Source organism: Canis lupus, chromosome 12, assembly GCF_048164855.1.
Source record: "Canis lupus baileyi chromosome 12, mCanLup2.hap1, whole genome shotgun sequence".
NCBI classification, from domain to species: domain Eukaryota; kingdom Metazoa; phylum Chordata; class Mammalia; order Carnivora; family Canidae; genus Canis; species Canis lupus.
In genome coordinates, this window is record NC_132849.1 from 13948015 (window position 1) to 13975154 (window position 27140).

The window sequence follows — 27140 nt, forward strand, 5'->3', positions numbered from 1 at the left end:
GCCTTCTGGAGTAAACTGTGGCCAGCTATGCTCCCACTGGCAGTTTTGTGAGAGAGCCAGCCCTTGCCCTAGAAACTAACCTGGTCCACACCAAAGACACAATAATATCATGATCAGTGATAGCTGTAAATACTGACATTGCCCTTATGTGCTAGGCACTGTTCTAAGCTCTTTCTACCTATTGACTCACTTATTCCTCACCATAACCCTATAAAATTGGTACTATTATTTATTCGTTTTAAAGATTATTAAGGCACAGAGAAATTAAGTAGTTATCCAAGGTCACACAGCTAGGAGTGGCAGGATTTGAACTCTGCTAGTCTGGCTCCCAAATCCTAGTTCCCAATCACCCTGATTTACAGCCTTTTTGTGTCCACATCACATGAAAATTATTGGCAGAGGCAGCCCTATTTACAAAAGCCCACAAGGGAGAATTTCTGGTACTATTAAGCACAATATTGCCCATTGCTTTAGGATATTCTTTATAAAATGCTAAGAAAGCTTCCTTTTATTCTTAATTGAATGAGAGTGAGTAAATGGGAGTGAATGAACAGAGAGTTTCATTTAAAACTTAAAAACTGAAGATTTTATCATTTGTTTCTCCCCCTTTCTTATTTGCATGTTATAGATTAGGGGTGGCAATTTTTTTCTTAAAGAGTCAGGGAGTTGGGAGTGCCTGAGTGGCACAGTCAGTTAAGCATCTGATTCTTGTTTTTGGTTCAGGTTGTGATCTCAGGGTCAGGAGATTGAGCCTCACTGCCCCTACACCAACCCCACTTTCCTTCTCTCAAATAAATAAATAAAACCTTTTTTTTTTTTTTTTTTTTTAAAGAGCCAGAGTAAATATTTTAGATTTGGGGGACTTAAGGTCTCTGTCTCAACTACTCAACTCTGCTATTGTAGCTGAAAAGCTGCCACAGATTATATTTAAATTATAAAAGCAAGTGGCCAGGCCAGTAGGAAGTAGTTTGCAAATTTCTGTTATAGATGATCATGTGGGTTTTCCCTCTTTAATCACTGATGTCAAGCCACTCCTGCATTGTGGAATAATCCCTCTTGACCATGGCAGATCTATTGCTGTCATCTATTAGTATCTTAATGTCTCTATTCAGGAACGGGATTAAGCTGTGTGTGTGTGTGTGTAATAAAGAATGATCTAATCTTTGAAAGACTGATAGAACTTTGTTCCAAAGGAACCATCTTGGCCTTATGTCTGTTTGGAAGTACTGCTTCCATTTTCAGGGTTACTGATCTCTTCATGTTTTCTATTATTTTTGAATCAATTTCGGGAATTTATGCTCTTCAAGAAAATTTCTCGCTTTATCTACATTTTCCATTTTGTCACTGATTTGGTTGTAGTAAATCTCTTAATATTTTAATTCTCTCCATAATATCTTTCTATTTGATCTTTCTCATTCCTCATGGTGTATCTGCTTCTCAACATTAGATTTGATAATATTTATTTTATTGGTCTTTTGAAAGTTTGCTCTGAGATTTAATTATAATTTATAATACTCTTCTCCTTCCTAATATATTAGTTCTACTTGTCAAATTTTGGTCTTCTTATTTTTCATTTTGCAATTTCTAGAGCTATCAGATTATTTTCATTCTTTTTATATAAAAGCAAGAGAACTTAAGATTGAATTTTTCTTTGAAGACTTTTTTTTTTTTTAAAGATTTTAATTTATTTATTCATGAGAGACACACAAAGAGAGAGGCAGAGACATAGGCAGAGAGAGAAGCAGGCTCCCTTTGGGGAGCCTGATGCGAGACTGGATCCCAAGATCTCAGGATCACAACCTGAGTGAAAGGTGGACACTCAATCACTGAGCCACCCAGGCACACCTCTTTGAGGACAAATCTGCTCTAACCTGAAAATTTGGGGGCAGATTCCTCTCACTGTTGGTATTTTCTAAGTATCTATGATTTTAGTTTTGGTTTTCTCTTTGACCCAGGAGGGTTTTAAAGTGTGCCTTTAAATTTCTAAAAGGTTGAGATTTTTCATTCTTAAATTTCTCATTAGTTTCTAGTTTTACTGTGTTATGCTAAGAGAATGTGACTGATACGGCTTTTTCTTGTACTTTATTGAGATTTGCTTGTGGCTTTTAATTTTTTCTAAGTGCTCCAGTGGTGTTGGAAAAGAAGGTATTCTTTCTGTCTTTAAATCACATGTTTGTCTTCTTAATTGACATTGTTAGTGGTATTCAGATTTTCTGTCTTAATATTCCTTTTTAAAAAAATTATTGGGTTTTTCAAGATTGTGGGAAGTGTAACAACTCTCCCACAACTAGTGTGCTTCTGTTATTTCTTTGGACAGAACACACTGGTTGGTTGCCTATTTGTGCCTGACTCTGAGCCTGAATCATAAACTCAAATCTTTAAGTATCTGGGCTGGGGAAAAGAAGAAAGACTTAGGAGGGATTAGCTAACCTGGCTTCCAATCTAGCCATTTCTATTTGTGTGCAATATATGCTTGCGTGTTGGTGTATGTACTTTTGTGGGGTATATGTGCATTGCAGTATAAACATCTCTCTTGGGAATGTCTATGTAAATATAGTTTTCTGTGTTATGCCTTTGGTATATATGTCTGCATATGTTCAGTCACCCATGGCATCTTTCTCTTTAAATTAAACTTACCATATCAGGGCTAGGATGGGCCTTGCCTCAGTGCTGGCTTTTTCTAGAGTGGTTACAAGCCAGAAACTCTGCTATGCTGTCTCTAACTCATCTGAATGGCCTTTTCTCTCCTCTGGCTGCAGAAGGCCCTCCTGGTAAGTTGGTCTGACAATGATGCGCTCTGTAGACTCAGCCTTACTCTGATACCCATACTCTGTGCTGTGTGTCTGGGGATCACATTCTGGCCACACAGTGGGTGATAGGGCCACACTACCAGTATGGGTGGAGACTCTGATAACTTCATCCTACCCTGTCCTCTTTGTGCCTGCTCAGGTACTGTTGGCCTGGTTCTAGCTGGTTCTCACCCATAAGAAGCCAGAACTCAAAGGACTGAACATTAATTTAAAGGGAGCCACCAGCATTTTCACAATCTCAATGATTTTATAGTATCAGAGCAGAATTTTGGGAGATCTCCTAGCATACCCCTATACAGAGGAGGAAAAGCAAGTTCCAGATGGGCTTTCCTCACACCTTGTCTTTGGCCCTTCCCACTAACTGAGTGAGTTTTAATGGTATTGACAGGCACAGAATGAGTGCCCAGCTCTAGGGAGGATTTGGAAGGAGACTGAGGAAGAATGACCGTCCTGCCTTCAGGAGGCTTGCTGACTCCCTGGGTGATGGGACAGTCACATCTAGACAGGACAGAGCTGGAGGAACATTCTAGACACAAGAGCTAAGAGATGCTATAGACATACCATGTGCAGGATGTGTGGAGCTGAGAAGATGTAACACATCCCATAACGGTATGTGTTACAACAGAAAGACAGGGGAGAGAGTGTATTGTCACAAACTTCTTTTCTTTTCACCTAATTTCCTCCATATAGCATACTGCCTTTTGAATAATGAGAACTTAGTAAGCATTTGTTGATTTTCAGGAACTCTGCCTTGATTTGACCTTGGGAAGGCTAAGTTCTGATTTCTCATGCTTCTTTTTTAGGAGCTGGGAAGGCAGGATAGCTCTTTGGGGTCTGAATTCTCCTGGGTCTACTGCATTTATTCATAAATACCACATTACTGACATTTTCCCTTAAAGAGTTACTATATGTATCTTCTGAGGGTATGACAATGATCATGTCCACATTACAGAAAGGAAAAGGGAGGCCCAAGAGCTTAACAGCATCACACAATGAATGAAGGGCAGAGCCAGGACCAGAGCCTCCTCTCAATGCCAAGCAGGTGTTCAAATGTTTTTTCTTATCTGGTCTGTGCAGTCTGTCCCTGGAGTGATGGGGAGTTCTGGCTGTCTGCTTCCTGGAACTCATCCAATAGGAGAGCTTTCAAGTCCATGCCGTCCCTTTCTGGACGTGTCTGGTCCAGAAAGGCCTTGCTCGGCAAATTCTGTTTCTGAAGTTATCTCTTTTTTTCTATCCACTTAGGAGGAAGAGTTCATCGACTGGTGGAGCAAATTCTTTGCCTCCACAGGGGAGAGGGAAAAGTGCGGCTCATACTTGGAGAAGGGCTTTGACACTCTAAAGGTGAGGCCTTTCTGCAGTGTGCTCTTTGGCTAAAAGACCCTGGGCACACATGAAGGACAGTGGGGGTGCCACAGAAGACAAAACATATACTCATATGTCACTTCCTTTGACTATATGTGTGTATCTCCTCATTCGGTGCCTGAGAGCCAATGAGTCCTGATGAATTAATTGAGGTGAGAAAGGTCACCCACTGATTTAGAGCAAGAAGTTAGTGTGGGCTGGAATTACCAAGAAAGTATTTTTGGAAGAATGTTGAAAAATACTGAAGTATTTATGGGTGAAATAATGCCTGGCCTGGGGTTTGTTTGAAGATGCTTAAAAAAAAAAAAAAAAAAAAAAAGAAAAGAAAGGAAAAGAAAAAGAAAGAAAGGAAAGAAAAATAAACAGGAAGATAGATGATATGAGTGGCCCTCTGGTAGATTTTCAAAATATTAAAAATTATGAAAATTGCAAAATATTGAAAACTGTTAAAGCTTGGAGATGGGTACTTAGGGATTTGTTATACTATTCTGTTTCTTTTCAAGTTATTTGAACTTTTCTATAATAAAAAATTTTTATTAAAATGAAAAGGAAAAAGTCAGCATGAGAATGTAGCTCTGATTACTCCACCTCTACAGTTGGGACAGAAATTGCCTAAGAAATATAAAAATATGGTAAACTTTGTTTCCATTGAAAAAAAAAAGCACCCCCTATCTCCCCCCAAAGCCAACCAACCAAACAAAAACAAAGCCAGGGATGAGTCAGCCAAATTCTGGTATTTTGAGGAAATTCCATAAATACAATTACGCTTTTTAAAAGTAGACTCCTTTTAAAAAAGATAACCAGAGGTGACTCAAAGTTACACCCCGAAGAGGATCCTGGAGCGGGTTGCCAAATGCATGCAGGATGCTGTTACAGTAGAATTGCAGATAAACAAGGAATAGTATTTTAGTATAAGTATCTTACATAATTATTAGATAAGTATGTCTTATGCCCCAATTGCATGTGACATACTTATCTAACAAAATTACTTGCTATTTATTTGAAATTCAAATTTGAATGGGTGTCCTGTATTTTGCCTTGGTTTATCTGGCATGCCAGCTTAGAGGAAGTATGCAAAGGCTGTTAGAGACAGGAAAGGGGCCCGAAGAGCATCCCAAAGAGGACTGGCTGAATGGGATTGGAGGCCATTTGGAGTGGTGGGTGGTCTGGGCTTTCAGGTAGCTCTGCTGGCTGAAAGCCTTTGGTGGCCACTCTGGAGGGTGATTCTACAAGGTGGCAAGAGTTGTCTCTGACACACTAGGGGCCTCTGGGTGAACTGTGGCTGGAGGCCTGGATGTGCAGAGATGAGGAGAGCAGTGGATCCAAAGGCATAGGCCTCCTTAGGCAGCAAATTCTTCATTGACTTACAGTTGGGTGTGTGAGGTTGGGCAAAGAGACTAAACTATTTGTGTACCAGGAAGAAGGTCCGACACATTAGGTCTGGCATGTGGTACTGTGGCCTTGCCAGAAAATGAGAGAAACCAAGAGTGAGGACTCCTGCCAGCGTGGCCCATGGCCCTGGCCCCTTTGCTGCTCCCTCAGAGGCCGGACATAGAACTGGCGCCCAGCCCTCCAGACTGACCTCTCCAAGGAGATCTCTGACAGTGTCCAAGTGAAGATGGACCATCCAAAACAAAACACATTCAACCTGTTTCTGGGGGAAAAAAACAGACCTGGAAGGAACACTGGTCCTTTAAGCATAAGTAAATCAAAGAAATCCACCACCAAGAGTTTTTGTAAAATAGCCTGTAGCAATATGGAGAGAATGGAGAACACAATGGGTAGGGAAAAAAACTCATATTTTGGAAATTACTAGCATGGGGGAAATGTACAACTCATAGTATCGGTAGCAAAGATAGAAAACAAAAGATACAAACAAGAAAGCATAAAAAAACAGAAATCCTAGAAAAACACAATAGAAAAAATAATACATATTTCTTTTCCTAGTAAATGAAAATATATTAAGCTTCTCTAATAAGTGATAAGGGCTCTCAGATGAGATAAAATTCAAAACTCACTAGACTGTTCTTAAGAGGTATGTCTAAAATAGTACAACTTAGAATATCTAAAAAATAAATATTTTGGCAAACAAAATAAGTGCAAATAAAAGAGAAACATATAATTTAAAGTAAGAAGCAAAGGAAACAAAATGGGGTGTTTTATATAAATAGAAGATACACGTCTCAATGAGAAAATGCCCACACATTCATGTACAGGACAATAAAGCTTAGAAATATTTAAAGCAAAAATGTTTGGAAGTTCTAAACTCATACCTCACACAAATGAAAGCAAGAAATGAGAGAAATTAAAGTTGCAGTAGGGTCTTTAATGCACCTCTCTCCTAGGCAGATGAAGCAGAAAGTAAATAAATAAGGAAATAAGAGATCTGAATAACAAGGTAAAATATTTTTAAGCTACATTAAAAGTAGATTTAAAATAGAGAATAAAAATAATAAAAAATAGAGAATATAATTTTTCCTAATGCTCAGAGAATATTTACCAAATTTGATTCCATATTAGTTTAGCAATAAATTACCAAAAACAGAAATCATACAAGACAGATTAAAATGCAATAAAATGAGAAATTAATAACAAAAGTTTAAACAAAAAGACCAACCACTTGGAAATTTAAAAAGTATTTTATTGAGACTTCCAGTACGAACATGGCTGCATAAGTCAGCATTTTTCCCCTTTTCTTCTGGAAATCATTCAAACCCACAAACTCCATTTTCAGTAAAAGTTGGAAACAAATAAAACCCGCAGACTCCAAGATACATGTAAGGGCTGTCCAAAGGCAACCAAGATTGGGTAGAAGCCACTCGGCAGTAAATGAAGAGAAAACGATGATAGGTTATAGTGGTAGCAGATCTCAGAAAACCCCATCCTTCCTAATAAAAGAATGTTGAGAATTATTGAAGACAGGTTATAGGCTCATGGGTGCTTGTTATCGGTTATCTTTACTTTTGTGTGTGCTTGAAAACTTTCAAACTGAGTAGTGAAAAAAAAAGTTCCTGAAGTTGAGGTTTCACCATGGAATATAGAAGTGATCCACTTTGTTCACAACAATGGATATGCGAACATTGGAGTCAGGTTCAGGCTGGTGACAAATGCTTTTCACACCTGGTCTGGTTCAGAGAAGCAGAGAAGGGGGAGCTACACAAGAATCATAGATGAGCCATATTTGCAGGAAGCAGTCTGCATCTGTGGTTGGAACAAAGGAAGTAACTGGGCCAAGAGAATCCAATACATTTAGTGACAAGTAATTGTAAAAGAACTATTAGGGCATTCATTCAGAAATATCATGAAAAAAAGAAAATATAAATCAAAACTTAACCAAAAGAAGAGGATCTATACCTATCAAAAATTTTGCCAACGGGCAGATGAAATGAAATATGTTGCTATGAACTTTACAGAAGTGGGACAGTCAGCATGCAAAGCAGAAATGAAAGAACTCAAGGGGTGATGAGATAAGAAAAGATAAACTGAACTGGTAGGATTCTGGAAACAAGGAGAAGAACACATAAAATTGGAAGGCATGCAGGGCAGATGGCCACAGTGGAAAACACAGGAAGGGGTAGAGGACAGAAATGATGAGAGTAAGCAAAATGATATGGGAATAACAAACAGAGGTATAAAACAAAAAAGAGAAAATGACAGATCCAGGAGTCGGGAAAGGAGATCCAACACTTGCATAATTGGAGTCTCTAAGAAAGACAACCAAAAGAATGAAATAAAACAAATAGACATTGAAGAGTTTAATGGAATGTCACAGGAATGAAAGAATACTCAAATATATACACTACAGTGTCCACTGGGAGTCAGGAAAAATCGACCCAGCTTGGTCAACCCTGAAACATATCCTAGTATATGTTATTGAACTTTAGGGATAAAGAATTTTTGTGGCAGTCATACTGACTGCCCATACACGACCCCCAAAACATTAAGTCATTTAAAATAGGAAATAAGTCAAGGCAGCTTCAGTTTCCCCATTACAATATTTAATACTCCAAGACGGTAATGTGCCATGTGTAAGACCTTCAAGGAGAGAAAGGGTGGCCCAGGATTTATATTCAGCCTATCTGCCTTTTGGAATGATAGCTACAAAGGGTGCATATTTCAAGAACTGGGGTATGGGTCTCGTACTCCCATCTTGCGGAGCTCCTAGATATTGAACTTAGTCAATTAGGAGATAACTGGGAAAGCCAGAACAAAGGGAATGGTTGTGATCATATTTTGCCTTAGACCTACAATGAGCATAAATGGAAGGATTAGGGTAACTGGACAGAACATAAATATATACAGGAAAAATGTGGAAGTAACAAAAATCAGGCGCAGGGGTGCCTGGGTGGCTCAGTTGGTTAAGTGTCTGCCTTCAGCTCAGGTCATGATCCCAGGGTCCTGGGATCGAGCCCTGCATTGGGCTCTCTGCTCAGTGGGGAGTCTGCTTCTCTCTCTCCCTCTGCCCTTCCCCACTGCTCGCGTGTTCTCTCTCAAGTAAATAAAATCTTGAAAAAAATTAGGCACAGAAAGAAGGAAGAAAGATGATGGGATACAGAGTAAGTACATGGATTGCCATGTTATAGAATAGATAGAGTTGACAGATAATACTTAAAATTGGCAAATCAAATAAGAGGAGTATAAGCAAATAATAAGCAAATAGTATGGAGTAAATACTGCTTAAAATTGAGTGAGGGAGAGAGAGGGAGTTAAAATTCCATCATTTTATCATTGCTATAGTAGGGAACTCATAGATATTGTCCCTAATGACATACAGAACTTAGAGAATTTCTAATATATATAAATTTATAATAATATTAGAATATAAACTCAGCTTATCAGAAATGTACACACAGAGTAAACAGACCATGCAAAATGTAAAAAAGATTAGCGAAATTGGAAACTGTAACATAAACCTATTATATGACTATGCAAATATAATATAAATATATGTAAAATAAAAATTAAAATATAATAATATAAATATATAATATAAAATATATAATATAATATAAATGTAAACCCAGATCAGATATATCTATCATATCAATGAATGTCATATCAATCACTCGATTACAAAATTTAAATCAGATCTCAAAGCAAAATCTAACTCCAAAATAAGGAGATTCGTGGAGGTTGAAATGAAAGATGGTGAAAATGCGTGTCTGGCAAATGCAAGCGAAAAGAAAGTGGAAGTCACCATCTTCTTATTAAATGAGAATGGATTCAGGTCCCCCAAATTAAATGAGACAAAGAATGACACTTTATAACATTAAACCATGCAATTCCAGGAGATGACAGTTATGAGAATATCTATGTGCTGAATAATGCAACATCAATATTTACAAAACAGAAATTACAGCAGATGGAGATGGAGGAAAGAACTAGTAGGTAGGGGAAGCTTATTTTTCTCTCCTCTTAGTTCATGTCAGTTTCAAGGGAACACAAACATAAGAGGATACAGAAAAGATATAGAAAAGAGCATAGTTATTCACCTGATTGACTCCTGTAGCCTGAAAACAAAGACCATACCTTTGGCACAGTTCCAGAGATGGACCACATTACAGATCCTGAAGAGAACTTTAATAAAATTCAAAAAATGGCATACCTCTGACAATGATTTTTGATTATAATGCAGTAAAATGAGAACTTAATAACAAGATCAAAAGCCCAAAAGTTCTTTCCTACTAGACAATTAAAAAAGAAACCAACCAAATCTCTCTTTTAACAGTTTTTGGTGAAAGAGAAAACACAAACCCACACTGCAGAATATCTGGGAAACAAGGATAAAATGCCACATACTAGAATTTACTTGTTATAGCTAAAGCAGCATTCAGAGGAAGTTTATAGCCTTACAAGCTTATCTTAATGAAAACAAAAGAATGAAAAAAAAAAAGCATCTAGCTCTTGGACCAAATAAAACAAAACAAATAAAACTGTAACTATGGCATGGCAAGAAAATGAATATGATAATGTCACAGTCAAAACAAATGGGACCGTGCCAAAGCAGTAGTAAGCAGAGACAATTTTATAGCAACAAGCATTCTCCTTATCAGAATAGGGGGAGAAAAGTAAATAAAGCTTCAACGGAAGAAGTTACAGAGAATTAAAAAACCCTTAAAGCAGGGGGAAGAACTAAGTAATAAAAATAAAAGCAGAAATAAACAGAAATAAGGAACTGGAGCAGAGGAAGTAGTAGAATTGACAAGTGAAGGAACTGTCCTTTGAAATGCTTAAAGTATATAAAGGGATCAAGAACATGTTCAAAATGGTACATATCAAATATTAAGCCAATAACTAGCGGTTATTTTTGAGAATCAAAATGAGAGACAAAAATAATATTTTCTTTATATTTGCTCATATTTTCGAATTTTTATAATGAACCTGCCTCACTTGCATCATTAATTAATTATTTCTTGGAAGGGATAGAACTTGGTCTGTCCTAAGTGAGGAATAATAGCCGTATGAGAAAGGGACTTACCTGGAGCATCTTGGCTGTCAGTGTCAGGTGTAACCAACCTAGCACATATATTACGTTTTTAATATCACCATTAGGTATGTTTTATAATTTGTGATAGAAAACTACTGCTTCATTTAAGCCTAAGCAATTCCAAAAACTAGTCTAACAAATAGAAGTCAGTGGCTGTTTGAGAGGAACGGAATAGATAAATGGAGTGCACAAATTTATTTATTTTTATTTATTTATTTTAGATCTTTTTATTTTAAAGATTTTATTTATTCATGAGAGACAGAGAGAGAGAGAGAGAGAGAGAGAGAGAGAGAGAGGCAGAGACACAGGCAGAGGGAGAAGCAGGCTCCATGCAGAGAGCCTGACGTGGGACTTGATCCTGGGTCTCCAGGATCACACCCTGGGCTGCAGGCAGCGCTAAACCGCTGCGCCACTGGGGCTGCCCTATTTTAGATTTTATGTATTTATTTGAGAGAGCATGCTCAAGCAGAGGGAGAGGCAGAGGGAAAGGGAGAAGCAGACTCCCTGCTCAGCAGAGATCCTGATGCAGGATTCGATCCCAGGACCCTGAGATCATGACCTGAGCTGAAGGCAGCCACTCAACTGACTGAACTACCCAGTGCTCCTGGAGTTTGCAAATTTAAAGTTGTGCTTAGAAGGCCCCTGTGGCTCAGTGTTTGGTACCACCTGGGCGTCCTGGACAGGGAGCATCTGTGGCTTGAAACATGGACCTGTAAATTTTCCAGAGTTCTGTCTAGATCTTCAAATGAAATGTCAGTTAAGTTTTCATTTGTGTTTGTTAGATTTGATTCTCTTTAAAAAATACACCAGCCATGTAGGTGATGACTCCTAGATACCTAGGATGTTGGATGCACCAGAAAGCTAGTCGCTAAGGGTGCTGAACACGTGTCTTCCCCTCTTCCCCCCATCCTACCCCTCCTGTCCCCCACCTCCCCTCTTTTTCCTCTCCACTCTTGGTATCATTTTCATCTCCACCTCTGCCCTTTCCTTCTCTGCCCTCTCTGTTCTTGGCTGTTCTCGCTTCCCTCTCCTACCTGCCTTTGCTTCTCAAATATGCACACGGCCCTTCCCCCATTCCTTATCTTCTCTGTTCCTTCTTGGCCATCTTCTCTTAAATACTGCCATGTTTCCTCCTCCTTGGCTGGCCCTCTTCTTTCTCTCTTTCCCTCGTCCCCCTTTCTTGTTCCCACATGTGGCAGGTCTATGACACACAACTGGAGAATGTGGAGGCCTTTGAGGGCCTGTCTGACTTTTGTAACACCTTCAAGCTCTACCGGGGCAAGACTCAGGAGGAGACAGAGGACCCATCTGTTATTGGGGAGTTTAAGGTAAGTTCTTAAGAACAGGTCCCTACCTGGGAGGCCTGAAACTGTGAAGTGGCATCAACAAGTGAAAGGGGTGGGATCAGGGATACTTCAGTAACTGCAGTAATGACCATGGTGTTGATGTTGGCACATGGTGACCATGTGGGTGACAGTGAAGGTGACATCGCTGATGCAGAATCTGATGGTGGTGTAGGGATGGTGGTGAACTTGGTGGTGATCTCAGGTGTCATGACTCTGGCAGAGATGAGGGTAATGGTCATGATGGTGGTTGTGTTGGTGATGATGATGATGAATGAGATGAATTCTTTTCAGGGCCTCTTCAAAATCTATCCCCTCCCAGAAGACCCAGCTGTTCCCATGCCCCCGAGACAATTCCACCAGCTGGCTGCCCAAGGGCCTCAGGAGTGCCTGGTCCGCATCTATATCATCCGAGCATTTGGCCTGCAGCCCAAGGACCCCAATGGGAAGGTAACATTCCGGGAGCTCTCAGTTCTCCCAAAACAGCAGGCTGGGGTGCACACGGGTTGCAGAATCTGGATACAGCTCTACCCCAGGGAGTTCACAGGTCAGTACATACACTTCAAGATTTCTTCATGCCACAACTGACCCTGAGCACACTCTGGACCTAACTGGAGGCTATGGCTTGCAGGAGGCATCTGGGGCAGACCAGCCTGGGCTGGGTTGGGCTGAAAAAGTCTGGCCATCTCTCTCCCTTCGATATGCTGAAGCAGAGGTCACTGAGAGGACCCTAGCTGGCTCAGTCACATATATAATGCAAGCTGCTGTGTTTCTGAGGGTATGAGCCTTGCCCTCACCCACCTTCTCCCAGTAGAGCGGTGGTTTAGGAGTATGGAGGACTCAGATCCCCCATTTCCACTGCTAGATTGTAACTAGAAGTCCGTTTCAGGGCCAGTTAGTGTGGTGGTCTGCAGGATGGGGCCCTTGACTTGGCACAATGGCAAAATGGCAACTTCTTGATGGCTGGCCTCCTAGCTCCATTGGGAAGCAGGGGACCGAAAAAGCCTCAGAAGTGTGTTGGGAGAGTGAATTCACTGAAGTCTTCCTGTCTCTTCCTTCAGTGTGATCCTTACATCAAGATCTCCATAGGGAAGAAATCAGTGAGTGACCAGGATAACTACATTCCCTGTACTCTGGAGCCTGTGTTTGGAAAGTAGGTTGGGAACAGCTTGGGTCTGGGGGGTAGAGGTGCAATCTGGATAACCCCCAGCCTAGTGCGGGATACGTGGCTGCCCCCTGGGAAGTGCCCAGTTCCTGCCCCAAAGCTGTAGCCCCTAATCTTGCATGTTTGTAGGGCTGTAGGGGTGTAACCTCAGCTTGCTTTTCATTATGTGCTGAAGGCTTGAGTCCCTGCAGAAGCTCCTACTTAATCACATAAACAATTACCTCAAAGATCAGAAATCTAAATGGAGACTCAGAGCCTGCATTTGCTAAATATTCTGTTTTTTAGATTAATTTTACTTTTGAATAATTTTAGATTTACAGAACAGTTGCCAAGATAGCACAATTTTCATATATGCTTCACACTCAGGTTCCCTCACCATTAACATCTTACCCATGGTTCATTTTGTCAAAACCAAAACATTGATATTTTACTAAATGCTAGACTTTATTAGAATTTGGCCAATTTCCCCACTGTCTTTTTACTGTTCTAGGATCTAATCCAGGATCCCATGTTGCATTTAGTCATCGTTGTCTTTTACTGTTGCATGTTCATCTCTAGAGGATAGACCGAGGAAGGTAGTAAAGTACTTCTTGAAATCTAAGAACAAGGAAAGGAAGAATCAGTGCCCCTTACATGGGCACAGCTCCCAGGCAGCCTGAATGGGCTGGATGGGAGCTTATTTAACTAGACTGGAGAAAGGGCAGATTCACAGAGAGAAGTTGGTGGCTATTTCTCTAGCACTGGTAGGAGAAGATGTGTCATTCTGATATTGACACATGACACCTTGAATTCATAAGCTGGTATCTGCAGGGTTAGCTGTGGGCCACTCAGCCCTGTGGCAAGGACTGGTCAGCCTGGAGAATCGCCATTTGCCAGTGATGAGCCTCTATGATGAGTGACAGGCTGGAATGGGAGGGAAGGGCCACAGGGAAGAAGGTGGGGAGGAGCTCTATTTGGTGAGCTCCAGTGGCTGGCAGTGAGGCCATGGGCAAATGGTGACTGGGCAGCAGATTGGGCCTGTTCCATAAGTCAGGTGGAGGTGTGTGTCAGGGCCCAGTGCCAGGTGGGGGAGTGAGTGAAGAAACTCCTTTGTATAACTCATATGCTGAACATGCACAGCTCATGGAACGTAATGAGAACACACCTTTGTCTTTGTCAGCCCATGTCCTGTGAACATTTATTTTGTGGGAGTTACCTTCCTCATTTTGTGAGTGGAAACCGTGCCAGGCAGGTGACTTTCCTGCTTACTTTTAGACAATCTGCTTTGTCCTAAACCCAGTCTCAAGGTGGTAACCAGAATGTCCATTCATGTATAATCATGAACCTGACAGTCTCTGTCTGGGGTACTCGTTTCCTTTCCCAGCTAGGTCCACTTTGGGTGTAGCTGCATGCAGCACGTGGATGTGTGTGTGAGGGGCAAGAGGGGGCTTTGCCTCTCTCCCTGTCCTATCTAATGTCTCCCGTCAACCTCCAGCTAGCCCCCGAGCTTCTGGATCATGCATGGCCAGGACCAGGGGAGCTCCTGTGAGAGGAGAGCCCATGTGCTTATTCACTGCCCTTGTATTTCCTAGGCACTCTGGGTGGCAAATGTTTAAAGCTGTTATATTTTCTTCTAAGTGCTTTTCCAGAAAGCCCCTCTGAGCCCACCCACTGACTCTCCAGGGAAGTGGCAGATACTGTGTCCCTTTTTTTTCCCTGAAAAGATGGCCCTTTTCAGATGGGCTTCTCCAGAGTCTCACTGCTGGAGCCCCAGGTCCCAGGCGATGGGATTCCAAGTAGCTTGGGTTTGGCCTCATGGTGTTCCAGCCAGGATGGGTGCAGTGTAGCCTCTGTCTTCTCCTGTCTGCTGCCATCTGCTTTCTCTTCTTTGAGTATGAGTCAGGTGCCAGGCTTGCGTCTCCCACCTGTAGGGAGATATTTCAGGGGGGGAGGGGCTATACCTCCACATTTGACCTTATAAGGGGAATGGGGATCTCAGAGCACAGTGGGAGCTCCCTCCAAAGAACTCGTCACAAATCCTCCTTCCCTGCACTGCAAGAAGGTGTAAAGCCCTACATGTCCTCAAAGTAGGGGATGGTCCCAGGCCATCCCCTTGGTAAATTCCAGAGCTCTGGCAACCTGACATCCCTTGCCTCCTGGTGTCATGGTAAAAGCTTCAGTTTAACTTTCTTTTCCAATTCAATTTGTTCATACTGTGGTCCATTGGGCACGTACCTTCTATATGCTCAGCCCAGATTATCTGGGGACATCTGACACCCATGTGTGTATGTGCACAGATACACACACACTCACACTCTCAGGAAAGTGCAGTACCAGTAGAGTGCTGGGAGTAATATTTTGAGATATACAGGGGACCCGAGGATGGTGGACTCCAGGGCCACTCTTGGAAGGGGAAGAGAGGGCCAAGGAAGGCTTTTAAGCCCCTGCTCTTATCCTGCTCTTCCTCTCTTGAGTACCCACTGTGTCCAACAACACTGGGGAGCCTGCAGCATCCTGACCTCTGCCCTGGGCCCCCTACAGGATGTTCGAGCTGACCTGCACTCTGCCTCTGGAGAAGGACCTGAAGATCACACTCTATGACTATGACCTCCTCTCCAAAGATGAAAAGATTGGGGAGACAGTCATTGACCTGGAGGATAGGCTGCTGTCCAAGTTTGGGGCTCGCTGCGGACTCCCACAGACGTACTGTGTGTAGGTGCATGGGGACTGGTTGCTCCTCTGCCACCCGAATCCTGAGCACTTACTGTGTGACAGCCCTGTGCTTAGCACTTGATAGGCCTTCTGTCGCTCAAGCCAACTGGCGTTTTGTCCCCATGGTACAGATAAGGAGACTGAGACCCAGAGATAGCACAGTTTGTAGTGGTGGGATTAGCATTTGAACCTGTTAGTCTGACTCTAAGAACCTGGCTCTTCATTGTGTTGTCGTAATCCAGTTCTCCTTAAGACACTACTGAGACCCTGTAGAGGGAAGAATGAGGAAGGACGGAAAGGAGAAGGGAGACAGACAATGGGACACATGGGCCCCAGTTGAGCTTATGGGGATCCATGTCAGGTGAATTCACGCGTGGACAGCCCCAGCCCACTGTCAATTTGGGGCTCATTTGAGTCTGATTCTCTAAATCTGGAAATTGGAAATATCGAGGTTCTAACTCAGTATGTATTTAAACAAGTCCTGTTGTCTCTGGGCTTCAGTTTCTCTGTGTGTGAAGTGGGTCCTCCCGTCATGGTGAGTGAGGGCACCCAGTGTGAAAATGAAGGGTGGGTGGCTATGCATGTGGGGACACAGGTTCCTGTGTACCCCTCTATCCTCGGCGGCGCCCTGCAGCATCTCTTCTTTGCCTTGTGTTTGGGCCTCAGCTCTGGACCCAACCAGTGGAGGGACCAGCTCCGCCCCTCCCAGCTTCTCCACCTCTTCTGCCAGCAGCGCAGACTCAAGGCTCCTGTGTACCTCACGGACCACGTGGTGTTCCAGGATAAAGAATACAGCATTGAAGAAATAGGTGAGCTGTGCGTGACCCCAGAACCATGGTGGGCTCTCCCTCTGCCTAAGGGGTCAGGGCCTGGTTGGGGCCTTTCTGAAGGCAAGATGAGGGGTGAGTGTAAAGCCAGGTCAGGGTCATAGGATCAGTTTGCTTCTGGCTTTGGGTGGCCAGACTTTAATTGGAATTTGGGGTCCAGATTACCTCTGAGATTGTTTTCTACTTGAATTGCACTAGCTAGCCAGCCTGGCCTTCAGGGTATCTTTTGAGCCCTCCCAACCTCCCCACTGCCCGCCTCCCCCCAAATAGGTCCTGTACCTAAAGCATCCAGGGGGCAGGCAGGAAGCCCTGCAGCCTCCACCTCTGCCTCTGATCTGCCCAATCCTCACGCTGAGAATTCTGCTGCGTGCTCCCTGCATGTCTGAGGTGTCCCCAGGCCTACATTATCTACCAGGAGCAGCTCAGACTCCCCAGAGGTGTTTACAGGCCTAGGGAGCCCCTTGCTTCCTGCTGGTTTCAGAGATGTTTGATGTCAGAGCTGGTGCTGAGGTTATAAAAGGGGAATGGTGGCTCTGATTCCCCCATCCTCAACTCCCCCTCCTCCTTCTCATTCTGTTTTCCCGACTCTTCCAGGTCATGCCTGAGCCAGCTCCTCTCCATTAGAGGACTTAAACTAACCCCCTTTCTCTTTTTCCTATAGAATCTGCATCTGCTTTAGGGGTGGTCTCATTTCCTTCTGTTAGTCTGTGAGCAGCTTCAGTGCAGGGGCCAGGGCTCATGGTCATAGATTCATAAGACAGGGAAGCCAGAAGCTATTGATGGTGACGTCCCACATCTGCCTATTTTTGCAGATGAGGCCACTGAGGCCAAGAGTGGCTAACGACCTGCCTAGAGTCACCCAGTCAGTTAGGAGCAGAGCCAGATTCCTGGCCCAGTTGTCCTGCTGCAGTGCTGGGCTGCTTCCTTTGTGGTACCTGTTAAAGTGGGGGGAGAGGCAGGTTTGATACATGAACTGTGCATATGTGAGTGTGTGTATGCACATGAAAATCTGTGCTCTTGAGCATGGGCACACCTCAGTGCACATACCCGTGTGTCTACTTGTGTGTTTGGACACACATGGACGCTCCCACCCCCTGTTCAAGTTTTTGTAGTGGGGGCTCTAAGTTCTTGCTGCTGGCTGGTTGGCTGGGCTCGTCTGGGTCTGAAACACCCGTATATCCTCATCATGTCCACAGCACCAGTCCCTGACCCACTTCCTGGCAGGTAGGAGCTGGACTTGGAACACGAGGCAGAAGGGAAGGGCATTCACGGATAGTCACTCGCTTTTCCTAGATGAGGGTGTGATCTCAGCTGCCTTGCTGTCCAACCATGTGACTGCTTTGTGCTTCATTTCTGTCATCTGTAAAATGGGCATAAAAATAGCAGTTACCTTCTAGGGTTATTGTGAGGATAGAGCCTGTTAATATTTATGAAGAGCAGTGCCTGGTTTCTGCTTTGTCAGTGTTGGCTGTGACTACTATTGTTTTAGCTTTTGCTACTAATAAAACAGATTGTGTGAACTGCAGCACCATAGTACTAAAAGCACTTAGATGGCTGATCTGGGAAGAGAGGTTGCTGGAGCAGTCGGGGAGGGCTTCCCGGAAGGGATGAGCTTTGGTAGGCAGGGAGGATTTGTATTGGTGGAAAAGAGGAAGAGCTTTATGGAAGAGGCTTGGTAGAAACGGTGGCAGTGAGGTATCTGGATTTTCAAGCTGGAGCCAGTGGACAGTGAGGCTTCCCTTGCAGAGAGTGAGACCTGAGGATCAGAAGTGTGTCTTGGTTGGGGGCTGAGGGTGTAGGGGTTAGGGCCTTCCCGAGGCCTCCAGGCAGCCCTACCATACCTTGCTCACTCAGCCCCACAACTTTTTTGTCTTCTCACTGGAGCAGAGGCTGGCCGAGTCCCGAACCCACACCTGGGCCCAGTGGAAGAGCGTCTGGCCTTGCATGTCCTCCAGCAGCAGGGCCTGGTCCCTGAGCATGTGGAGTCCCGGCCTCTCTACAGCCCCCTGCAGCCAGACATTGAACAGGTAGGACATTGCCCCTTGGGCCCCTGAGCCCTGACCCCAGGCTAGCCCTGTCCTAAGGACAACATGGATATCCAAGAGGTGGGGAGCTCAGAATTTGGCCAATCCCTCCTTGACATGTTTTTCCACAGTTTGAGTGGTGACCACTGTTGGCCTATGAGGGGACTCCTTGGGCTGGCCTCCCCTGGCTACCTGCAGCCCTCAGGACCTGGGGAGTGAGCCTGAGCCACTGCTTCTATCCCCGTGGATTGACCTCTGGCTTCCCAGGAGTCATTCAGAAGCCTCACTGTTTCAGCCTGCCCTCAGGATGCCCTTGCCTACTATCTGTCAGTGCCATCTAGGTGGCTGGCACGGGGCTGAGCTGCAGAGAGGAATCTAGACAGGGAGCCTGGGATCCTATGACAGAGCTGTCACTGAGAGCAGTTGCCAGGATAGCCAAGGGCATCCTCCATGTAGGGGGAGGGGAAGCAGAGGGACAGTTGGCCTGGACTGAGACCAGGAGGCTTCCTGGGGCAGGTGAGTTCAAGGCTGGGTTTTGGAGGAGGAAGAGGGGGAAAGAAAATTACAGGCAGAGAAGGGCTGAGGTAGCAATGAAAGTGCCTTTGTAGACAGGCAGGAGACATGATCTCTACTGTTTGGAACTGAGCTCTCTTCTTGGTATGTGGTTGCCAGCATCCCAAAGTGGCACAGCAGGTGTTGATATATGAGCTTTCGTCCTCTAGCTAAGTACCCTGGAAAAGTTACTTCGATCCCTGCTCTTTCTCTGTGGGATGGGGACAAAAATAATACTTAGCTTGCAGAGAGGGAGGGAGCTGAGGGCTGGCAGGTAGAGTGGTTTCGTGTTGTGGAAATCGTCTGAAATTCTTATGACTAAACCGTGTCCTCTGACCCTCCAAAACTTTGTGTGTGCCATTGCCTCAGCTGGAAATGCCCCACCCCTCCTTTTTCATCTGGCACACTGAGACTCAGCATGAACATCATCATCTCGGAGAAGCCTGTCCTGTTCCCCACCTCCCCCCACCCCGGCCCCCGGCACGGGGCCCACATCATCAGCCTGTGGGGCAGCCGCTCACTGCTGCAGTTGGGCCTGGAGTCCCATGTAGAGCACCTGCTATTTGGGGTGGTGAGCCTCTCTAAGACAGGCCTGGGTGTTCTTCATACTGTGCTCCACCTACATGGCACAGAGCAGTTGGTTGGTAGGTGTTGGTGGAAAGAAAGAGGTGAGGAGAGAATGGGGTTCTGTCTCCCCAGGGGAAGCTGCAGATGTGGATCGACCTATTTCCCAAGGCCCTGGGGCGTCCCGGACCTCCCTTCAACATCACCCCGCGGAGAGCCAGAAGGTGACTTACCCCAGCCATAGGCTTAGAGCTGAGCAGGGTGATGGGATGCTTATAGCTAGACATGGGTGGGACCTGGAGGTCACTCTTGGGCCAGGTGTTGGGCCACGGGGCATCGCTTTTGTGTGGGCCTGGCCAAGTGCCCAGCCAGGCAAGTATCAGGGTCTTGTGGGATAAGCCAGCTTTTTGGCTTCTCAGTCAAGGACTGCTGTCCTTTTGGTGGGAAATCCATGTGGACTTAAGCCATTCTTCTCCACAGGTTTTTCCTGCGTTGTATCATCTGGAACACAAAGGACGTGATCCTGGACGACCTCAGCATCACAGGGGAGAAGATGAGTGATATTTATGTGAAGGGGTAGGGAGTCATCTGCCTTCTCACCTGTCCCAGTCCCATGGTATTGCCCTGCTCCCTCTGGGGTGGTGGAAAGGGGGAGCTCCTGTGTAGGGAATGGGGAACCAGAAAGAAAGGAGGGCCTGGTGGGCGTGCTCTCTGCCTTTGGTGAGACTTTCTCCCATGGGATTGCTTCTACAAAAATCTTTGGGTTGAACTTCCAAGGTTTGAGGATGTCCCTCAAGAGAGATGTTAGAATGTTTTAAAATTAACGGCACATTTTGGTGCTTCGTGGAGATTTCTGGGGAATGGGTTTTGCTTTACCCTCTACCAAGTTCATTTACCTCCGTAATTCCTCATTTGTCTGAGTTGGGCATGCATGTTGTGGTGGAAGCCTTACTTAGAAATGTTCTCTAAAATGTCGTCCAGTTGGATGGTTGGCTTTGAAGAGCACAAGCAAAAGACAGATGTGCATTACCGGTCCCTGGGAGGTGAAGGCAACTTTAACTGGAGGTTCATTTTCCCCTTTGACTACCTGCCAGCCGAGCAAGTCTGCACCGTCTCTAAGAAGGTGAGCGTCATGCCCACCCCCAGGGGTGCTGGTCCCAGGGGTTTCTCTTGTGGGTGTCATTGCCCTGGCAGCGTTGCCCCTCCCCAGCACCCACTCCCCACCAACGTTGGAGTCCCTACGGCCACCCCTGCCTGATGACCATCGCCAGTGCCCCGTCACCTGTCTCCCCACCTGCATTTCTGCCACTTCTATCATTACTGCCATCATGAGGATCACTACCCCTACAACCACACCTGCACTAGTACTACAAACAGCGTATGTTACTCCATCCAGATCCTGAAACTACTGCTGTCTTCCCTACTCCAGACAAACCAGGCAGCAGGCAGGGCTGCAGGGTCAGAGTGGGAAGAACATTCGAAGGACACCCAGCATGGCTGTCGAAGGGGCAGTTGAGGAGACCCCATAGAGAGAGCTTCCCAGGAAGGCTGGCCTTGCCTATGGATTGGCTTGTCCACGGGACTGGGGTTGCTTAGCTAAGCCCCTCCTGCTTTGTCATCATGCACATTTCTGTGTCTGGTGCCTGTGGTCACTGTCCAAGCTGGGCAGTTCCTGGGTGCAGCTCAGGCCTTCCAGGCCAGAAGCCCTTGTCTTCTTTCCTCCCTGAGCTCACTGCAAGCTGCAGGCCCCTGAGGACCTGATGCATTAACTGGAGGATGGAGGTGGGTCCTGGGACCTCAGCATCTCCTCATTGAGGTCTCATCTGGGTGGTAAAGTCTTGTCTTCTGCAGTAGGCAGATCCTGAGGCAGACAGCTTCCTTCTGGGTGGTCCTGCACCTTCCCTTGGGGAGAGCCCCCAGAGCACAGAGAGGTCTCATAGCCAAGCTGACTGCAGGTGGAGAGCACCTCTGTTGGAGCTTCTGACCACCTGCATCCCACCGAGAACCCTTCCACCTCGAGGTACTCTCTATTGGGCAAAGTGAATGCCTGTCTAGTGTTTAGATGAGATTTCCTTCCCAAAGTGGCACAAGGCTTCAAGCCACCAAACTTCTGTGACTTCTTTCCTGAATGGTCGAGTGTCTCATGAAGGGTGTCTCTATATACTCATGAAGTATATAGAACATACTTCCTGGGCACTGCTGAAGTCTTAGCTCTCTTCATTTCATCCTCCCTGCATGACCCCTGCCCAGCCTGACACACAGGATCATCTGCATTTTAGAGAAACCAAAGTGTTCCAGTGAACATTCTGAAACCATCAAACCAAAGAAAATAGGGTTAAACAAGGTTAAATGAATGCTTTCACCTGGATATTGCTTGCACAGTGCCTGCCAGAAGGCAGAATTTAGCAACAGCCTTGGGTTCTGTGCAGTCAAGGACAGCCCCAGTCTCTTTGTAGGTTGAATCTTGTTTGTCTTTGCTCAGAGTGTTTGTCTATTACAAGTTGTTTCCATAACAAAGCAGTTGTGGTGTTTGTTGGGGAAGAGCTCCAGATCAAACACACACTTCTTTTTGCTGTGGGCAGAGGGAGCACTGGGGCCGGGGAGTGGGGCCTCCATGTCTGGTGCTCCGCACGCCCAACAAGGGGCTAGGTAATGGATGGGAAACCAGGCTGAGAGGTGCGGACTGGCCTGCTTCAATGGGAGGCGGTGCTACCCTGTTCATTGTAACAGGTGGAGATGTACTCAAGGAAGCATGGGGAGCAGAGGCTGTTTTCTCTACAAAGTAGGAGGAGGGAGAATCTCCTGGCACTTTTTGGCAGATGACTTAAGTGGAAAAGGCTGGAAGTAGTCATTGTGCTGAGCGAGGGAGCGAAGGGGGGTAGAGCAGAGAGGGAGAGAAAGGAAGAAGGGGAGGGAGAGAGAGCTAATTGTGATGCTAGGATGGTTACCTGGAAGTGCCGAGGGCCCAGGTGAAGTTGCTTGTTAAGATTTTGAGATGGTTTGATTCAGGCAGTGAAGGGAGTTTGATCTCTCTGTGATAGGCACTGGGAAGGCGGAAGAGAATTGGGCTGACCCATTGTAGCATTGCCCATAGGCGAGGGTCAGGCCTGGAAGAACCTGGAAGCCCAGAAGGGCTGCTGGGGTGGAGAGAAGGAAGAGGAGTCAGGCAGTCCAGGAGAGGCCCCCCAGGGGCAGGGCAGGGGGAATGGATTTCTGTGGGGTGCCACGCCCCAGGAGAGTGTACCTGAAAGGAAGGGTGGAAGAGGAGGCTCTGGAGTCTGGAGTCAACCAGAAGAGTGAGGGAGGACATGGCTTGGCCTGGGAAGAGCCAGTCGGTCGTTCTGTGGAAGAAGGGGCCTTGGAGGCAGGTGGAACTGTGTCCATAGTGGGGCACCAATAAGCTGGTCTGGGCCAAAGGACTGAGTCTGAGGGTGGGATGGTGCAGGGGTACAGCACAGCCCCTGGGCTCCCCAGTCCTGCCACAGAGCCAGCCTTCTGCCGAGGGGTTCAGGGCCTCTGGCAGGCAGGCCCTCCGGGGACCCCATTAACCAGACGAGACTGTCGTAAAGCACAAGGGTCTCCTTTCATCCGGCCGCTTTGAACCGCCGCTGGTTGCCCCGGCCTGGCTCCCCACCTGGAGCCCAGCACACCCACTGGGGCCTGCTTGCGAGTCAGGCACCCACCCTGCAAATAAACAGCTAGTAAAAGGGCCCAGACCGGGAGCGTAATGAGCGCTTGGGACCTGGAGGGCCATTCCCCAGGCTGGAGCCCCAGCCCAGCTGCTCCCACCAGGGGCTGTTTGAACCTCTGGCTCATTACTGAGCCCATAAACCGGGCCGGCCAGAGGAATGGAGGATGCTGGCGGCCTGTGCAGGCGGGCCTGCGAAGCTGGCCATAAAAGCCCCGCCAGAGAAGGGAGGCACCTGCAGGAGGGCTGGGGCCCGGAAGAGGGGAGGCACCAGACGGGGGCCAGCTGGGGGCCCGAGCCCCTCGCCAAATCAGGCAGTAGGCCAAGCTGCAGTTGTGTGCTTTGCAAGGTGACTGTTCCTTGCAGGGCCTGGTTTGTGGTTCAGGAGCTCTGTGGGTCTGCATGACCCGGGATGGCCACTCAGTAGGCACAGCCCCGGCTAGGCAGCCAGGCCGCGGATACAGGGCACTCAGCGGCAGGCAAACCCTATGGGATCAGGAGTTCTCACTGACTCCCCATGGAGTCTGTCTCCTGAGACTCGGGCCAGGCCCCTGCTGTGACCTGGCACTCAGGATCTGGCACCCACTGTCTGCAGGATCGTCATAATGGTTCCTGTCCTTGCCACTCACTCAGGAGAAACTACAATGAGACGAGAGAACAAGCATGAGCGGGAAAACCCAGTGACAGTCATATGGATTGAGCAGGGCTGAACACAGGCCTCAGCATGCCTATCTTCATCCTTCAGCTGCTCTAATGAGGCCTCTGGGGGAAGAAGCCCACATTATTGCTGGTCCAGGCTGAGTGGTCAGAGGGGTTGGGGTGGGGAGAGCAGAAGGGTAGGGAACTTCCCAGCCCTGGGGTCTTTGGGTTTGTCCCAAGGCAAGCTCTTGGAGATAAAGATGGGGTGGGATGCCAGGGAGGAGCTGGGGTTATTGTTCCCTTAAGTCAGCTCCTTATAGCAGTGTGTCAGGGGGTCCTTCTGGTGACAGCTAGGATGGGGTGGGGGCACCAGTTTCTCAGTCAGCCAACCCTGTCCCCAAGAGCACTTGAGCAAAGGAAGATTTAGAGGTGAAAGCAGGACTCTGGAACCTGACTGCCTGGCTTTGAATCCTGGCTCGTCACTTCCTAGCAGTGTGACTGGGGCAGGTCCCTTGCTCTGGTTTCCTCGGCTGTAAGGACAGCATCTCCCTTATAGGTTGTTGGAAGGATAAATGAGCTCATAGTGGTAAAGGGCTAGAACATAGGAAGTGCAGGTTAATATTATTATTAGCTGTCAGACCTTGGGCACATTCTTAACTTCTCCAAGTCTCTGCTTCATCATCTGTAATATGGGAATGAAACCTCTGCCCGTGGCACTGAGCGGCTTAAATGAGCCGCGTCATGTGAAGCCAGCCTGCGTGGTTCCTTCATGGGTCCTTGAACACTGTCCACCGGCATCTTAGCAATCTTCCCACCTGGACCTGGCGCTGGCAAGTCCCTAACAGATGTCCCATTCACTGCCTTCTCCAGGCAGCCTTCCGGGCTGTTTCTGTCTAATCATGCTTCCCTGCTTCTTCCTTTGGGCCAGGATGCTTTCTGGAGGCTGGACAAGACTGAGAGCAAAATCCCAGCACGAGTGGTATTTCAGATCTGGGACAATGACAAGTTCTCCTTTGACGACTTTCTGGGTGAGCACCGTTTCCAGTCAGCACCTTTCTACATGTTGGGAGTGGACCTAGAACCCCTACTTTTGTGTGTGTGTGTGTGGTGTGTGTGTGTGTGTGTGTGTGTGTGTATGTGCTATTCTTGGGAAGGCTGGCAGGAGGAGCAGTCCTACTTTCCGTCCTCTGGGAGCTCAGGGTCACTGCTCCCCAGTGCTGAGCAAGGTCTGTAATGCAGAGGAGTGCCCAAGTGATCATAGTGGCCTGTTGGGGGATAGGGGGTGGCATTGCATGCTGGGCTACATCGGATGGTAGGAGTCAGGTAAGGAAGGCAGGAGAGCACAGGTCAAAGGCAGTGCAAACAGGAGCTGGATGTCTGGCCTTGACGGGATGCCCCCACCTCTACCCCTGTCTAGACGGGGCAGCTTGGGCCCAGCGAGTGAGGAACCCTCTTTGCCCTTGTGCCTGAGTGATGAGTGAATGAGCTGTTGTGGCTCCATCCTCTGGGCCCCCAGGCAGGCTTCTGGTCTGGAAGAGGTGGGAAGAAACCTGAGCTGGGAGCAGGGAGTGCTGGGCTGGAGGATGTGGTAAAGACAGGGTGAGACATGGGGCGAGGAGGATGGTCGTAGGGGCCAGGAGGTGGGACTTGAGTAACAGCCCTGTCACAACTTGCCAGAGTTACCCAGAAAGTGTGGTCTATCCACACAGTTGGATATTACCCACAGAAAGAAAGGAAATACAGGTCCACGCTACAACCTGGACAAACCTTGAAAACATGCTAAGTGAAAGAAGCCAGTCGTGACAGGACTTGTAGCATGTGATTCCGTGTATATGAATTGTCCTCAGTAGGCAAACGCAGAAAGAGAAAGTGGCCATGTGGTTGCCGGGCATTGGCAGGAGGGGAATGAGTGACTACTAATGGGTCAGTGGTGTAAAACCCCTGAGTTTTACACTTTAAAATGGTTAAATTGGTACATTTTATAGGAGTTTTAATTCAATTAAAAAAAAAAAAAGTGGACCTTGTGAAAAAGGCAGCCTGGGAAGTCAGGAGTCCTGAATTGTCGGCCCACACTGCTACTGGGAGCAGGGTGGCTTTGAATGCATCACGGAGCCCTTCTTGGTGGCCCTTGATTGCAGAAAGGTGAGCTGGTCTTTGCTGAGCCCTTGGGCCCCTGCAGGGGGAGTGCTAAGGAGCAGCTTCAGCAGGGGTGAGGAGGAGGCCTGCCTACTTTTCCATCTCTCCTGCCCCTGCCACTCCCTGCCGGGTCACCCACACACTCAGAGGACCCGAGGGTTGTTGTAGGGCTTCACTGGAAAAGATTCAGGCTGTCAAAATCATGGCATCCAGTTGGACTTTTGTTCTTTTACTGATTTATCTGCAGTACATAATTCCTGTAGAAAATTGGAAAATACAGATCAACAGTGCCTCCTTTTATTTATGTATTAAAATTTCACTACCCAGAGTTAACCTCCACTCATATGTTAGCATGTATTTCATATATAAGCAACCACATGTATGTTGTATATGTATTTATACACACATATAATCATGTATACATAAATGGGATATATATATATAAATACACACACACACACATATATGGCAGAATGAGTTTTATCACACATATGTTTTCTATCCTAGCTTTTTGGAAAACTTAATATTTTAAGAACATCCTATCTGTTGGTAGTTGTCTGCTTACATTTATATTTGCATCATCATACTTAAGTCTTGCCTGTCCCTGGGCCCTGTTCAGCCTAACCAATCTTCTCTTGGTAGGCACTCAGCTCATCTTTAGATCCTCCACTATGAACGATACCTTTAGGCACACAGCTCTGAACCCTTTGTACATACCTTTCCTGAATTGTAAGTAGGTTTTTAGAGTCTTTGTACATTCTCGTGGCTTTTGAAATATTTTATTCAGTTGTTATTCGATTTTTACACTGACATTTTACTCCCCATATGTGCCCTTTTTGTATAAGGGAGCCA

The 27140-nt window shown here is 46.2% G+C and overlaps 1 protein-coding gene across 23 annotated transcripts in view; it reads left to right on the top strand.

The window, feature by feature from the left end:
* DYSF (dysferlin) overlaps positions 1-27140 on the top strand; it is a 216916-nt gene that overhangs the window by 179316 nt on the left and 10460 nt on the right. For all 23 annotated transcript variants that reach the window (XM_072769771.1, XM_072769783.1, XM_072769778.1 and 20 more), the window contains 11 exons: positions 4053-4151; positions 11859-11987; positions 12297-12452; positions 13064-13155; positions 15688-15858; positions 16525-16667; positions 18573-18712; positions 19961-20049; positions 20306-20401; positions 20807-20948; positions 25081-25180. In XM_072769771.1, coding sequence (XP_072625872.1) covers positions 4053-4151; positions 11859-11987; positions 12297-12452; positions 13064-13155; positions 15688-15858; positions 16525-16667; positions 18573-18712; positions 19961-20049; positions 20306-20401; positions 20807-20948; positions 25081-25180 — 1357 coding nt within the window. The remainder of the gene's footprint in view (positions 1-4052; positions 4152-11858; positions 11988-12296; positions 12453-13063; positions 13156-15687; positions 15859-16524; positions 16668-18572; positions 18713-19960; positions 20050-20305; positions 20402-20806; positions 20949-25080; positions 25181-27140) is intronic.